This window comes from Mugil cephalus, chromosome 7 (assembly GCF_022458985.1).
Source record: "Mugil cephalus isolate CIBA_MC_2020 chromosome 7, CIBA_Mcephalus_1.1, whole genome shotgun sequence".
In the NCBI taxonomy this organism is placed as follows: domain Eukaryota; kingdom Metazoa; phylum Chordata; class Actinopteri; order Mugiliformes; family Mugilidae; genus Mugil; species Mugil cephalus.
In genome coordinates, this window is record NC_061776.1 from 316,373 (window position 1) to 331,250 (window position 14,878).

The following is a 14,878-nucleotide window of genomic DNA, read 5'->3' on the forward strand; positions in this document are numbered from 1 at the left end:
CCTCTTTGAAAAGTAGTCACATACAGTATCTGGGTTCAGGTTTTTGTACAGCCTCTTCTACACTTTGTATCACTGTGTTTCTAGAGCACAGTAGTAGAGAGCTGTGTCTGCCAGGGTTAGGTCTGTTATGGTCAGTTCAGTTAATGTAGATGATGTTTGGGATTTATAGCGATTATCAGGAATGTGGTACCTGAGCCACCTTTTCCTCTCTTCCAGAGAATAAACGAGAAGCCTGAAGGTCAAATGATGTCTGTACCAGTAAAGGTAGGCACTATCTCTATCTGTCTGATAGTTGCATGAGAGTGTGACAGATTGTCCTTCTCGTTCACTGACTTCATCTTCATCAGAGAGTTTTGTGTCTCCAGCTGTTAGTCCTGGAAAAAGTAGAGAACATGAAGCCATTAACTAACATTGTCCATTGAGGCTGATTGGAGAAGACAGTGGAAAAGTCTCCTGTACAGTGTTACCTGTGGACATTCACAACAAATCAACTGTACAAACTCTGTCAGTTCAGTGTAGAAGATAAATGAAAAGATGATTTTCATTGTATCAGAGCAAAGAAACAAGAGTTGTGAAGTGCAGTCTGTATATCTGGTTAATGCAGCAGTTTCAACAAAACTTGAATCCCTGTTCTTCAACTCACCTAAAAATGTGAGATAAGAAGCAAAAAGAGGTAAAGCAACATGTTTTTGAGTTTTTAAAGCCAGACAGACAGCACATCAACAGTGTTCTTCCACCAGAGTAGAATGAGGAAGAAATAATGTCATTGGATGAGCTAATGATTGTTGAGTGGGTGGGGCCATTTTATAGCTTGACTTCAACTAAACCCAATAAAATTCTTCTCTGCTTCAACAGCAGCTCTGTCTCAGATGTCAACTGCTTCATTTCTCTGTTGTCTTGTCCTCAGTCCAATGAGTCAGAAATCAGGGGTTGAACAGAGTGTGGCTCCCTCAAAGTGGATGTTGTGGAGTATTGTGTTGTCTTTGCTCCAAAGGTTTTTTTTCAGATTTTTGGGTGTTTCCTGTCACTGTGGGCCTCAGAGCACAGTAGTACACAGCAGAGTCAGACACATAAGCTTCGGGAAACTTCAGAGGAACTGATTTGGTCTTGAGCTCAGCACAAATCTGTCTTTAGGGAAATCTGGAGCTTTTGTCATCACCTCCAAACTTGATACGCCGCAAAACGTACTTAGCATAACTATTCAGGTTCTTGTTTGTAAACCCGAACAAATAGGATTTGCCCCAGTTGTCTCAAAAGTGCAGTTGAGTGTGAAGTGTCTCCTTCAGTAGCAATGACATCTCCTGGGGTCTGCATCAAATTTGTCTTCTCCTTTACACTCTGGGGAAGAAAGAACATGCAGAGAAGAGATGAATCAATAAAGATATGATTCAAAGGGCAACAATCAGCACTTTAAATGTGTTCAAGTGTGTAAGAGGAAACATGTTGAAACTTCTAAACTTACCAAAGAAAAGAGCAGCAAGAATAAACCACAGCCAAAGTTCCATCTGTACAACAAGGTTTAAATCAACAGGAGAAAAATAGCTGAGTTCAACATTCAGTCTGACAAAATTTTTCTCCTCACAGCAGCAGTTATTATTGCACAATGGTTGAACCCAGTGCACAGTAGTGCACCACCTACTTGAAAATGTCGCCCTCTAGTGGAGATAAAAAGGGAATTCAACAGTGTAAAAAAGGGGCTTCCAGAAACTTGAAAAGAGGTAGGGAAAAAAAAAAAAGTACAAAATGCTGAATTAAAAGCACCAAAAAAACACAATAAAAAGTCAGAACGAGCAGCTATTAACTGAATTAAAGACCAAAGAAACAAAATGAAGTTTAAAGAAGGGATTTAAACCAGGCAGTGTCTGGGACAGCCTACAGAGGGAAATTGGTCCAGAGTTTCAGGGCTGCAGCTGAGAAAGAATGATCTTTCCCCTGAGCTTCAACCTTGTTCTTGGACAACCAGAAGACCTGAGTGACCTTAATGGGACATAATGGTAGTAGAAGATCCAGAGATATGTTGAAGATAGACCGTTCAGTCAGACGCTTTCTCTAGATCTATAAAAGACACAATGCAAACTTCCCTTTTGCCCTTCCTCTACTCTAAAATCACATTCTCAAGGTAAATAACTCATCTGCTCTTTCCCAGCATCAAACCAACTGCTGCCACAAAAGCTAACGTCTCCCCTTAGCCTACTTCCACTACTCTTTCCCACATCTTCATTGTATGGCTCATCAGCTTCATACCTCTGTAGTTCATCATCATCACCAGAACACTCCTCCTCCATTCCCAGGCTTCCAGTCCTAAACTCTTTTCTTCCTCCTCTCCTTCTTCAACCACCATAGCTCTATTCCCACCAGGACACTGTAGGTCAACAGCTCAGATGGTGGTCGTCGTTAAGAAGATCCTGACTGATCTGGAGTGGAAGACATGTTTATATTTCACATGTATAGTTTTTACAAAGGTTTTATGCTGGTTCACTTCTTGATACAACCCTCTCCACTATCTCGACTTTGGATCAGCACAAGAAATAAACTGGCTTGTGACTTCCTATGTCTGAACTTCAGGCTGCCAGGACCTGCAAGGCCTTCTCTGCTGGGCTAAAAATATCTAACAACAGACAGACGCTCTTCATCCCAAACTGGGAAATTTCACAGTTGCAGCAACAATGTACAGGCACTCAACACCATACATCCTATATAACAGTGTAATGTTATGTGTCACATACAATGAGGATTAAACAGGCGAAAGGATTCAGACAGGACAGATTTCCTGTAGCGTTCTTTGTCTGAGTCTCTTGGAGAAGGAGCTCTGTTGTGTGTCTATCATCCCGGTGGAGAGGGAGGTCAGGATGATCCTTGACTGATATCAGTTTAAAATGTCCTCCTCTCCCAGCCCAAAGACAGAGCCACCTTCCTGATCAGGTTTTTCATGTGTAGCTGTTCCCTCCACAGACCACAGCAGAGAAAAGTGTTCTGGCCACAACAGACTGGTAGAAGATCTCCAGCAATCTTACTGCACCTTGAAGGATCTCAGCTTCCTCAGGAAGTAGAATCTCTGCAGGCCTTCTAGGACACGCTTTACTGTTGGGCCTCCAGTTCAGTCTGTTACTGATGCTCACTCCCAGGTATCTGTCTCTCCTCCACCACCTCCACAGCCTGTCTCTCCCCCACAGCCAGTTAATCCTTCATTCCTGACCACACCTCCCTCATGCCTTCTGCTGGAGTTTGGCCTCCAGCTTCCTCCTGTTGTCACAGTTTCTGTTTTTTTATTTTGTGCCATGTTTTGTGTTTCCTCTTTTATTTTGTCAAGTATTTGTTTTCATGCCTGTTGTGTTTTTCCTTGTGTGTGTTTGATTGTTAATTGGTCTCACCTGGTTTGATTGCCCTGATCTGTTTTCAAACCCGTGTCTTGTCATCCCTGAGCCCTCTTGTGCATATATCGCCCTACCTTTCCCTTTGTTCTCTGTTGCGTCATTGATGTTTTTCCCCCCGGGAGTGTGTTTAAAGTTACCTTCTTCCTGGCCTGTTTGTGTCCTGTAAGTTTTTCTATCATGTTCTAAAAGTTTATTTCTAGTCTTTGGATTTACCTGCTTGTCTGCAGTGCCTTTTGGGTTTTTGTTTTTCATTAAATACTTTTTTGTTTGAAACCCGGCCCTCATCTTGAGTCCTGCACTTGGATCCTCTACAAACCCCTTCACCACTCAAATCCTGACACCTGTAGGAGTCCTTGCACTTCCTCAGCTTGTCCTGCAGTTGATGCTGTACCCTCCTTAGCTCCTCCTTGTCTCCAGACCTGAAGGCTCTCCTTTTGTCATTCAGCAGAGTCCTCACAGAATATGATATATTCTGTGATGCAGTCCACCATGCTGCTGATGTCTTCCCCCTGAGGCTGACAGAGGGCCTCTCAGTTGGTGGACTCAAAGCAGTCCTGCAGGGCATCCTTTGTCCACCTCGTAACAGTCCCTTTTTTACACAGGCTGCCTGTTGGACCAAGGTGGGACATACTTTGCAGGAGCAGGACAAGGTTTGATCAAAACCTTCCTAGTGGGGTAGGGCAGTTGTACTGTATGCATTGGAAGGCATTTGCAATACAGCCAGATTCAGTGTTTGATTGCACAACCGTGACAATCAACATACTGGGTGAATTCTGTGAGTGTTCTGTCCAAGGTGACGTGGTTGATGTCCCATTGATCACCATAAACAAATTCGGCTGCTGCGTCTGCAGACGGGGGACAGTGGTGTTGGTGAATGAATTATATTTTACGTGAATACCTATTAAATAATTCTTAAAGGACTCTTTGCTTCCTTTCTAGCTTTTCCCTGGTTGCGCTGCTTCCAAGCGTGTTTTCATATCAAAGCTCTTATCCCAATCCACATTTAAGCATTCATTTGTTGCTTTGGGGCTCAAAGAAATCTGCCTGGAGGCCCTTTAGAATCTTCTGCTGTCCTGCAGCAATAAAGTAAGTGTTGACCAGACTGTTGCTTTAACCAATCAGAATTGAGTTGAGGACACCATGGTCTGCTTGCAGGTGTACGGTGATGTCAGTGTACTCGCATGCCTTTTGATTGGACAGTCAGAGAGTGAGCTAGCCAGAGCTAGAGAACTGCATCTGATGCGAGCTGGACGAGCAAAATGTATTTTTGTTCATTGAATACCTGGTTTGTCACGGTTACAATTCCTGAAGGAGAGAAATCGAGCTGCTTGAGGATATACGGTCAAAGACATTTTTTAAGACAGACTTTTCAAGAAAAGCTGACATTGTTAACAAAGTCCTAGCCAACACAGAAAGGATTTGCCAGCCATTTTCATCCCCTTAATAAGGAGCAGAACCCCTGGCTCCCCATGATCAGAGGAAAAGTCTGAATAGTTTCTTTATGGTCATAAAATTAATTATATTTCCATCTTTCATGTGTGTTTTTGCCATTTTATTGGGTCATCATTGTTTCTGTTGGATTTGATGTATGTGGTTCTTGTTGTTTGTGCAACGTTCTGTTTTATTATTTGTATGATCATAAAATTTTCTATAGCGGTGTCATGATGATCATTTTAAGAGACAGTGTTTCCCCTGGGTTACATCATTTTTTCATTAGATGTACTCGATAGGAAAAGCGACTTGCACAGTCCGCCACTGATCAATACTGAAAACAAATATAAAACACTGAATATATCATCCAAATTGTTCGAACAATAAGATCTAAACAACATGGAATGAAAAGAACAATGAGGACCTGAGGAGATTAAACTGCTCACGACATACAAGGGCTTTACAAAAAAACTGAAAACGTGGCTTATCAACACCTATAGCTGCCAACACTAAAATATGTTGTGATGCTCTGATGTTTTGATGTTATGATAAAATTTTTGTTTGTATTTTGATTTTTTTTTTGTTTTTTTGTTTTTTTAAAATTTTACAGTAAGTGTTGTTTATGTAAACTTGTATTATATTGTACATGATGTAATGCTTCTTATTTCCTTTTTTACATCAAGGCCAGGGGACTACAGATGAAAACTAGCCTTCTGGCTAATTCTGGCTTTTTTAACCATGGGTAATCATGTGTTCTATGAGATTGCACTGTCCCTTTCTTAAATAAACAGTAAACAACAATGTAACATAACCTTAATGCAGAAACATATGCTTCCTTGTACTTTTGTGTTTTAAAAGTAGAATGATTCTGTTAGTGTCCATGGTGTTTAGTGTGTGAACCTTCAGTTGGTTTGTCATTGATGTGGATTTGCTGCTCATGTGAATCCTCCCACAGTGTTTTTATTAGCAGCTGTAACCACTTTGACTCTGATAAAACAGGAATTAGCAGAAAACCATCTGATATGAAGCTGTGCTTGAATACCACTTCCCACCTCTTTGAAGAGAAATCACATATCTGGGTTCAGGTTTTTGTACAGCCTCTTTTACACTTTTTATCACCGTGTTTTCTAGAGCACAAATAGTAGAGAGCTGTGTCTGCCAGGGTTAGGCTGTTATGGTCAGTTCAGTTGATGAATCTGTTGTTTTTGATGTATAGCGTTTATTTAGGAAAAGTGTTCAACTGTTTCCCCCCCTTTAGCTCCTTTCCAGAGAAAAACTGAGGAGCCTGAAGGTCAGAAAGATGTCTTACCAGTAAAGGTCAATATGAGTAAGCTTGTCTGATAGTTGCATGAAGTGTGACAGATTGTCCTTCTGTTCCACTGACTTCATCTTCATCAAGAGATTGTGTCCTCCAGCTGTTAGTCCCGGAAAAAGTAGAGAACATGAAGCCATTAGACTAACATTGTCCATGGGCTGAGAGGAAAGACAGTGGGAAAAAGTCTCCTGACAGTGTTACTCTGGGACATTCACAAAAATCAACTGTACAACTCTGTCAGTTCAGTGTAGAAGATGATGAAAAGATGATTTTCATTGTATCAGAGCAAAGAAACAAGAAGAGTTGTAATGCAGTCTGTATATCTGGTTAATGCAGCACTTCACCAAAATCTTGAATCCCTGTTTTTCAACTCACCTATAATGTGAGATAGAAGCAAAAAGAGGTAAAGCAACATGTCCTTTGGAGTTATTAAAGGGCCCAAAAGACAGCACATCAACAATGTTCTTCCACCAGAGTAAATGAGTAAGAAATTATGTCATTGGATGAGCTGATGATGTTGATGGGTGGGGCCAGTTACAGCTTGACTTCAACTCAACCAATCAAATTCTTCTCTACATCAAAAAGCACTCTGTCTCAGATGTCAACTGCTTCATTTCTCTGCTGTCTTTGTCCTCATCCAATGAGTCAGAAATCAGTGGTTGAACAGAGTGTGGCTCCCTCTAGTGGATGTGTGGAGTATTGTGTTGTCTTTCTTCCAAAAGGTTTTTGTTTAGAGTTTTTTGGTGTTTCCTGTCACTGTGGGCCTCAGAGCACAGTAGTACACAGCAGAGTCAGACACATGAAGCTTCTGGATCTTCAGAGGAACTGATTTGTCTTTGAGCTCACCATCAAATTTGTCGTCAGGGAAATCTAGAGCATTGTCATCTCCTGCATAGTTACTACGGCGCAAAATGTACTTTGGAAAACTATCATCTTCTTGTTTGTACCAGAACAATCTTGGAGTTGTGTCACTGGTCTCAAAAGTACAGTTGAGTGTGAGAGTGTCTCCTTCAGTAGCAATGACATCTCCTGGTTTTCTGGGTCACATTGTCTTCTCCTTTACACTCTGGGGAAGAACGGAACATGCAGAGGAAGAGATGAATCAATAAAGATGATTGATTCAAGGACAACAATCAGCAGCTTTAAATGTGTTCAAGTGTGAAGAGGAAACATGTTGAGCATTTTATCTTACCAAAGAAAAGACAGCAAGAATAATCCACAGCCAATGTTCCATCTGTACAACAAGGTTTAAATCAACAGGGGAAACTAGCTGATGTTCAACATTCAGTCTGACAATTGTTTCTTCACAGCACATTTATTATTGACTCAATGGTTGAACCCAGTGCACAAGTAGTGCACCGCCTACTTGATGATGTTTTCCCTCTAGTGGAGATAAAAAAGTGAGTTCAACAATGTGAAAAAGGCTTTCCCGAAGCTTTGAAAAGAGGGAGAAAAGAAAGAAAATAACAAAATGCAGAATTAAAACACCAGTTAAAAACACAAAAAGTAAAAGAGCAGCTCTCAAACTGAATTAAAGAACAAAGAATCAAAATGGTTTAAAGAAGGGATTAAAAAACCAGGCAGTGTCTGGGACGACCTACATAGGAAACTGGGCCAGAGTTTGAGGGCTGCAGCAGAGAAAGAAAGATCTCCTCTGAGCTTCAAGCTTGTTCTTGGGACAACCAGAAGACCTGAGTGAAACCCTTTAAAGGGGCATGTGGGTTAGTTAGGAGATCTCAGAGATATGTTGAAGATAGACCATTCAGTCAGACGCTTTCTCTAGGTCTATAAAGACGCAATGTAGCTCCTTCTGCCCTTCTCTCTACTTCTACATCAGCATTCTCAAGGTAAATATCACATCTGCTCTTTCCCAGCATCAAACCATACTGCTGCTCACAAATGCTAACATCTCCCCTTAGCCTAGCTTCCACTACTCTTTCCCACGTCTTCATTGTATGGCTCATCAGCTTCATACCTGTGTAGTTCATCCTCCTCACCAGAACACTCCTCCTCCTTTTCTCAGGCTTCCAGTCCTAAACTCTTGTCTTCTTCCTCTCCTTCTTCAACCAACAGTAGCTCTATTCCCACCAGGATCCTGTAGGTCAACAGCTCAGATGGTGGTCATTGTTAAGAAAAGTCCTGGCTCATCTGGAGTGGAAGACATGTTTATGATTCACATGTTTAATTTGACAAAGGTTTTACATGGGATTACCTTCCTGACACAAAACTCTCCATTTATCTTGATCCATCATCAGAATATATCCTATAAATTAGTTAAACTGGAGGATATAAATAACAAGGATTGTGAGGACTAATATACAATTACCCTAAAGCAGAAACATGCACCCCCTTGGTTTTCTGTTTGGATGTAAAATTATACTATTCTTAGTGTCCATGGTGTTTAGTGTGTGAACCTTCAGTTGTTTTGTCATTGATGTGGATTTGCTGCTCATGTGAATCCTCCCACAATGTTTCATTAGCAGCTGTAACCACAGTGACTCTGATAAAACAGGAATTAGCAGAATCCATCGGATATGAAGCTGTGGTTTGAATACCACTTCCCTCCTCTTTGAAGAGTAGTCACATATCTGGGTTCAGGTTTTTGTACAGCCTCTTCTACACTTTGTATCACTGTGTTTCTAGAGCACAGTAGTAGAGAGCTGTGTCTGCCAGGGATAGGTCTGTTATGGTCAGTTCAGTTATAGCGATTATCAGGAATATAATCATCCCCACTATTATCTTTAGCTCCTTTATAGAGAATAAACTGAGGAGCCTGAAGGTCATAATTATGTCTGTACTAGTAAAGACGAATATACGTTTCATCTGTCCGATAAATGCATGAGAGTGTGACAGATTGTCCTTCTGTTCCACTGACTTCATCTTCATCAGGAGAGATTGTGTCTCCAGCTGTTAGTCCTGGAAAAAGTAGAGAACATGAAGCCATTAGACTAACATTGTCCATGAGGCTGAGAGGAGAAGACAGTGGAAAATGTCTCCTGTACAGTGTTACTCTGTGGACATTCACAACAAAATCAACTGTACAACTCTGTCAGTTCAGTGTAGAAGATGATGAAAAGATGATTTTCATTGTATCAGAGCAAAGAAACAAGAAGAGTTGTGAAGTGCAGTCTGTATATCTGGTTAATGCAGCAGCTTAAACAAAACTTGAATCCCTGTTCTTCAACTTACCTATAATGTGAGATAGAAGCAAAAAGAGGTGAAGCAACATGTCTTTGGAGTTATTAAAGCCAGACAGACAGCACATCAACAATGTTCTTCCACCAGAGTAGAATGAGGAAGAAATAATGTCATTGGATAAGCTGATGATGTTGAGTGGGCAGGGCCAGTTACAGCTTGACTTCAGTTCAACCAATCAAATTCTTCTATTCTTCAACAACAGCTCTGACTCAGATGTCAACTGCTTCATTTCTCTGTTGTCTTTGTCCTCAGTCCAATGAGTCAGAAATCAGTGGTTGAACAGAGTGTGGCTCCCTCTAGTGGATGTTGTTGAGTATTGTGTTGTCTTTGCCCCACAGGTTTTTGTTCAGAGTTTTTGTGTTTCCTGTCACTGTGGGCCTCAGAGCACAGTAGTACACAGGAGAGTCTGTCACTGCAGCAGAGGAGATCTCCAGGTCGACTCCATTTCTCTCCTGGTTCAGTTTAACAGTCAGTCCAGGGTGTGGAGGTGTTGCTGTCACCACGTTGGGATCTTTTGCATTAGTGATCAATAGAAGGAACTGAGGAGCTGATCCAGGATCCTGTCGATACCACTGGAGATTCTCAGCTTTAACTGAATAGTTACAGGACAGAGTAACACTACTGCCCTCTGATGAAAACACTTCAGCTCTGATGGCAGTAATATCATCTTCCAAGCTGTGACCTAGAGATGAAACAACATGTTATATCTACAGTCCTGTTCCACCGTCACATGTCCATCCTTTGAAAGACTCAGTGATGCTGCTAACAGTGTCGTCAACAGTTCTTAGTGATGAACTCGTCACATCTTTGTAATGTAGAATGTGTCAAATGTTCAACATTGAACTCCAGCTCCAAGAAAATCCAAAGTGGACGAGTAATGCTTTGAAAGTGTCTTTGTGTTCCAGGTGTTGTTGTCAGAAACATACGTACCTACCAGAGCTGAACAGACCAGACTCACAGCCAGTTTTTCCATGTTGACAGACGTGATCTGTTGGAACTGATGTTCAGTGTCAGTTAGTTGTGAGTGGTTGTGTGAGTTGTGTTTGATCTGATGTTCACAGCTGCAGTCAGTCAGTCAGTCAGTCAGTCAGTCAGTAGGAGGAGACTAGTTCATTGAGCTCAGCACAGCTCTAAAGACTGGTGATCTGACTTAGTGGAGCTTTAGTATCAGCTCCAACCAGGACATACACCCTCACTCTGACACTGCCTACAGTCATTAAGCTACTTCATAGGACCCACATATCCAAGGTTAAATAGTCTAGCATCCACCCTGGAGACTTGCACACAACAAGTAAGGCCCTACATTTCACTTTAGACTGAACTGAACCCAGTGGAAAGATGTAATATCTGGAGTATTGTGTTATCTCTTCTTGTTGTTGTAGCAGCAGCATTTTGAATCAGTGCCAGTTATCTTATTGTCTGATTGTGGAGGCCAGTAAGGAGTTCATTACATTGGTCCAAGCAACAAGAAAGAACAACACAAAGGAGATTTTCTGAACCTTGTTTGGACAGAAACTTTCTCATTTTAGTATTTTTCTAAGTTTCCACGATGAGTTTGATTCAGTTGTGATGTGAACACTGACACTTAGAACCTGGAGCTCTATGTTAGATAGAACTGCATTCAACACCACTGATCACAATGTTTAACTACTATCAGAGAGTGGAGAAGACACATTTACACAATAACACAACATTTCATCCTCACACTGACTAGTGTCTTTTAACATTTCCATGGTTTATGGAAGTTTCTCTCACCACCTTTAGACACATGGTTCTGACCATGTGTCCATTTAACATAGTGAGGATGTTGATGTTCTCTCACCTCTACAATGAATCTAGAGCAGACTGTATCCTAACCAACCATAGAAGAAGAACAGAGTGTAGCTCCCTCTAGTGGATGTTGTGGAGTATTGTGTTGTCTTTGCTCCAAAGGTTTTTGTTCAGAGTTTTGGTGTTTCCTGTCACTGTGGGCCTCAGAGCACAGTAGTACACAGCAGAGTCAGACACATGAATCTTCTAGATCTTCAGAGGAACTGATTTGTCTTTGAGCTCAGCATCAAATCTGTCTTCAGGGAAATCTGGAGATTTGTCACGTCCTCCAACTTTATCACGGCCCAAAATGTACTTTGGAAAACTATCATCTTCTTGTTTGTACCAGAACAAATAGGGATTTGCCCCAGTTGTCTCAAAAGTACAGTTGAGTGTGAGAGTGTCTTCTTCAGTAGCAATGACATCTCCTGGTGTCTGGATCACTTTGTCTTCTCCTTTACACTCTGTGGAAGATCAGAACATGCAGAGGAAGAGATTAATTAATAATGATTGATTCAAGGAAAACAATCAGCAGCTTTAAATGTGTTCAAGTGTGTGAAGAGGAAACATGTTGAGCATTCTATCTTACCAAAGAAAAGAGCAGCAAGAATAATCCACAGCCAATGTTCCATCTGTACAACAAGGTTTAAATCAACAGGAGAAACTAGCTGATGTTCAACATTCAGTCTGACACTTGTTCTCTTCATAGTAGCAGTTATTATTGACAAAATAGTTGAACCCAGTGCACAAGTAGTGCACCGCCTACTTGATAATGTCGCCCTCTAGTGGAGATAAAAAGGCTTCCATCAGCTTGTCAGTGTGTCAGCTGGTGTTTTTGTTCCCACTCTGGGTTTCCTGTCACTGTGGCCTCAGATCCCAGTAGTACAGATCAGAGTCAAGTCATGTTTATTGTCACTTCCACAATATCTGAATATTTTATTGTAACTACTACTATTGCAACAACTAATGGATCTACTATCACTGTACTTTTACTACTCTAACTACTTCTATTAAAATATAATTTGACATACAGGACAAAAGGAATATAGAAACAGAAGATATACAGATGGAATCTACAAGTGAATGTTCACTGTGATTGATATAAGTACACTGGATAACTGAGGTACCAGATTCAACTCTATAGTCAATAATCATTGTAACTGACATTTATACAGTGGAAACATCATTTACTGTTACTTTATCATTCTCATGCTGTAGATTGTAGTCATTCTGAATACTGCTGTGCTTTTACTTGTTGTGCTACTTCCCGTCCAACATCTCATTTCTCTGTTATCCCTGTGTTAATCATCCTCATGACACATCAACCTGAATGTGAATCTATCTGTAGGTAGTAGAGTTTGTAGCTGTGTGATGGTTTACAGAGATCTTCAAATGTGATACAGATGCCTTTCGTTGAAATGTCATACAGTATATACTCCTGATCAAAATCTTAAGACCAGTTACAAATTTGCAAGAATTTGCATTTTCCACTGTTGGATCTTAATATGGTTCTAAGTTGAGCTTCAAGATGCAAAAATGAAGAAATAAGAGCAAGAGACCAAACAATTTGAGCAGGCTATTTATTGAAAATAACAATTTAAGTGAACTAGGCTGTTCATCATCTGATGAAATGTTTAAGACCATAGCTCAAAAAATCCCAACTCCCCCTCAAAACAGAAATGAAAGTCTCAAAAGGACTCAGTTATGAGTAGCTCCACCATTCTTGTTGGTCACTTCAGAAATTAATTTTGGCATGCTTGGTGCAAGTCTTTCCAGAAAGCTAGTGGGAAAATTGATCCACGTGGTGAAGATGGCTTCATGAAGCGCATCCACTGTTTGAACAATTTGATTATTGTGAACTTCTCTTGCCATCCATCCTCAAATGTTGTCAAGTGGATTTAAATCAGGGAAACATGCAGGATGATCCAAAAGAGTGATGTTATTCTGCTGGAAGAAGTATTTTGTCTGGCGGGCATCTGAACTGCAGCATTGTCTTGTTGAAAAACCCAGTCATTACCAGACAGACCAGGACCCTCAGTCCTGAGGGATTCACTCTGCAACATCTCCACATAGCCAGCTGCTGACCTGAAGCTCCATTGTTCCATTGAAGGAAAAAGCAGCAGCAGCAGATAATGATGGCGCCCCCTCCACTGTGCCACGTAGAAAACATCTCAGGTGGCATCTCCTTATCATGCCAGTAACATTGGAAGCCATCAAGGTTAATTATTTTTTTCTGGCCAGAGAATAAAACTTCCTTCCACCTTTGAATGTCCCACGTTTGATGCTCCCTTGCAAAGTCCAAACAGGTAGTTTTGTGGTGTTGAAGGAGCCGTGGCCTTTGAAGACGTTTTATGTTGTTGATGCCCTTCCCTGGCAGATGCCATCTTATGGTTATTGGACTGCAGTCAGCACCAGTAATGAACTTAATTTGAGTTAGGGAAAGTCCCGTGTCTTGGCAGACAGCCAGTTGGATCCTGTGGCTCAGTACTGGTGAGATTTTTTTTGGATCAACCACTTGACTTTTTTGTTGCGTAACAATCAGGACCTTTTAAGAAATTCAAAATGGCTGTCTTACTGTGTCCAACCTCAGCAGCAATGGCACGGTGTGAGAGGCCTTTCTTATGGAGCTCAAAAATCCTGCCACGGTCAAAGACAGCGAGCTTTTTTGCTTTTGCCATTAGGAGGTCTTGACAGTGTGATTGCTTGACAGAAAATGACATGGAACCTTAATTCTTGCACAAATTTTGGCATTTAAAGGCAGTGGTGTTAAACTCTTGATCAGTTGATAAACAGCCTATGTCAGTTAAATTGTTGTTTTCAATAAAATGCCTGCTCAAATTTTTAGTCTCTTGCTAGCATTTCTTCTTTATACATTTTGAAGCTCGACTTAGAACCTATTTAAGATCCAGTGATGTGAAAAGCAAATTCTTACAATTTTGTTCCCGGTCTTAAGATTTTGATTAGGAGGGTATAGAAACTGTCCAGAAAGTTTTTAAGATCTTCTAATGTTCAAGTGTCTCAGCGTCTTAGTTGAAAGTTTTTTGTTCAGTGTGCTGTTTTTGCTGGAAGTGTGTTGTGAGTGTTGGTGTTGGGGGGTTAGTGAGTCTTGGGAGCAGGCAGCATGTTCCGAGTTGTGATGACCTGAGGGAGGAAGCTTTCTGAGTCTGAGGGTTCTGGCCTGGATGCTTCGGAAACTTTGAAACCTGATTGTAGTAGGTAGAAAAGGCAGTGGAGAGGGTGGGAGATAAAATGTTGGAGGCTTTCCTGATCCACCTCAACCTGCACATGTTGAGAAAAGATGGAGGAAATGGAAAGGATCCTGAGACCATCCACCACTGTTGTCTTCTGTGGACGTCCAGGTCTTTTTATGTTGCTGAGTTCACCAGAGTTTCCTTTTTTCTCTCAATGAACCAAACTGGACCAACACAGTGGTTAAATTGACCCGAGGTGTGAGTGTGAGTGAATGGTTGTTTGTCTCTGTGTTTGTCCTGTGATAGACTGGAGACCTGTCCAGGGTGTAACCTGCCTCTCACCCAATGACAGCTGGGATAGACTCCAGCAACCATGTGAGGATAAGATGAGATGAACCAAACTGTTGGTTTGTCCTCTCCTAATGTTCCTGCTCTCTCTCTGATGGATTAGTTTGTTTTTGCAGAACTTTGTTCACCTGTTTGAACACATGTTGTTCATGTTCATGTTGTTCAGTTTTCAAATGTCCACGTTAAACTTGGAAACACCTGCAGGGGTTTTA

The 14,878-nt window shown here is 41.2% G+C and overlaps 1 gene segment (V, D, J or C); it reads right to left on the reverse strand.

The window, feature by feature from the left end:
* Positions 1-11,324: 11,324 nt before the first annotated feature.
* LOC125010280 lies at positions 11,325-11,759 on the reverse strand. The segment is given in 2 exon segments: positions 11,325-11,591; positions 11,717-11,759. Coding segments are annotated over 2 exon segments (300 nt in total).
* Between the last annotated feature and the right edge of the window lie 3,119 nt (positions 11,760-14,878).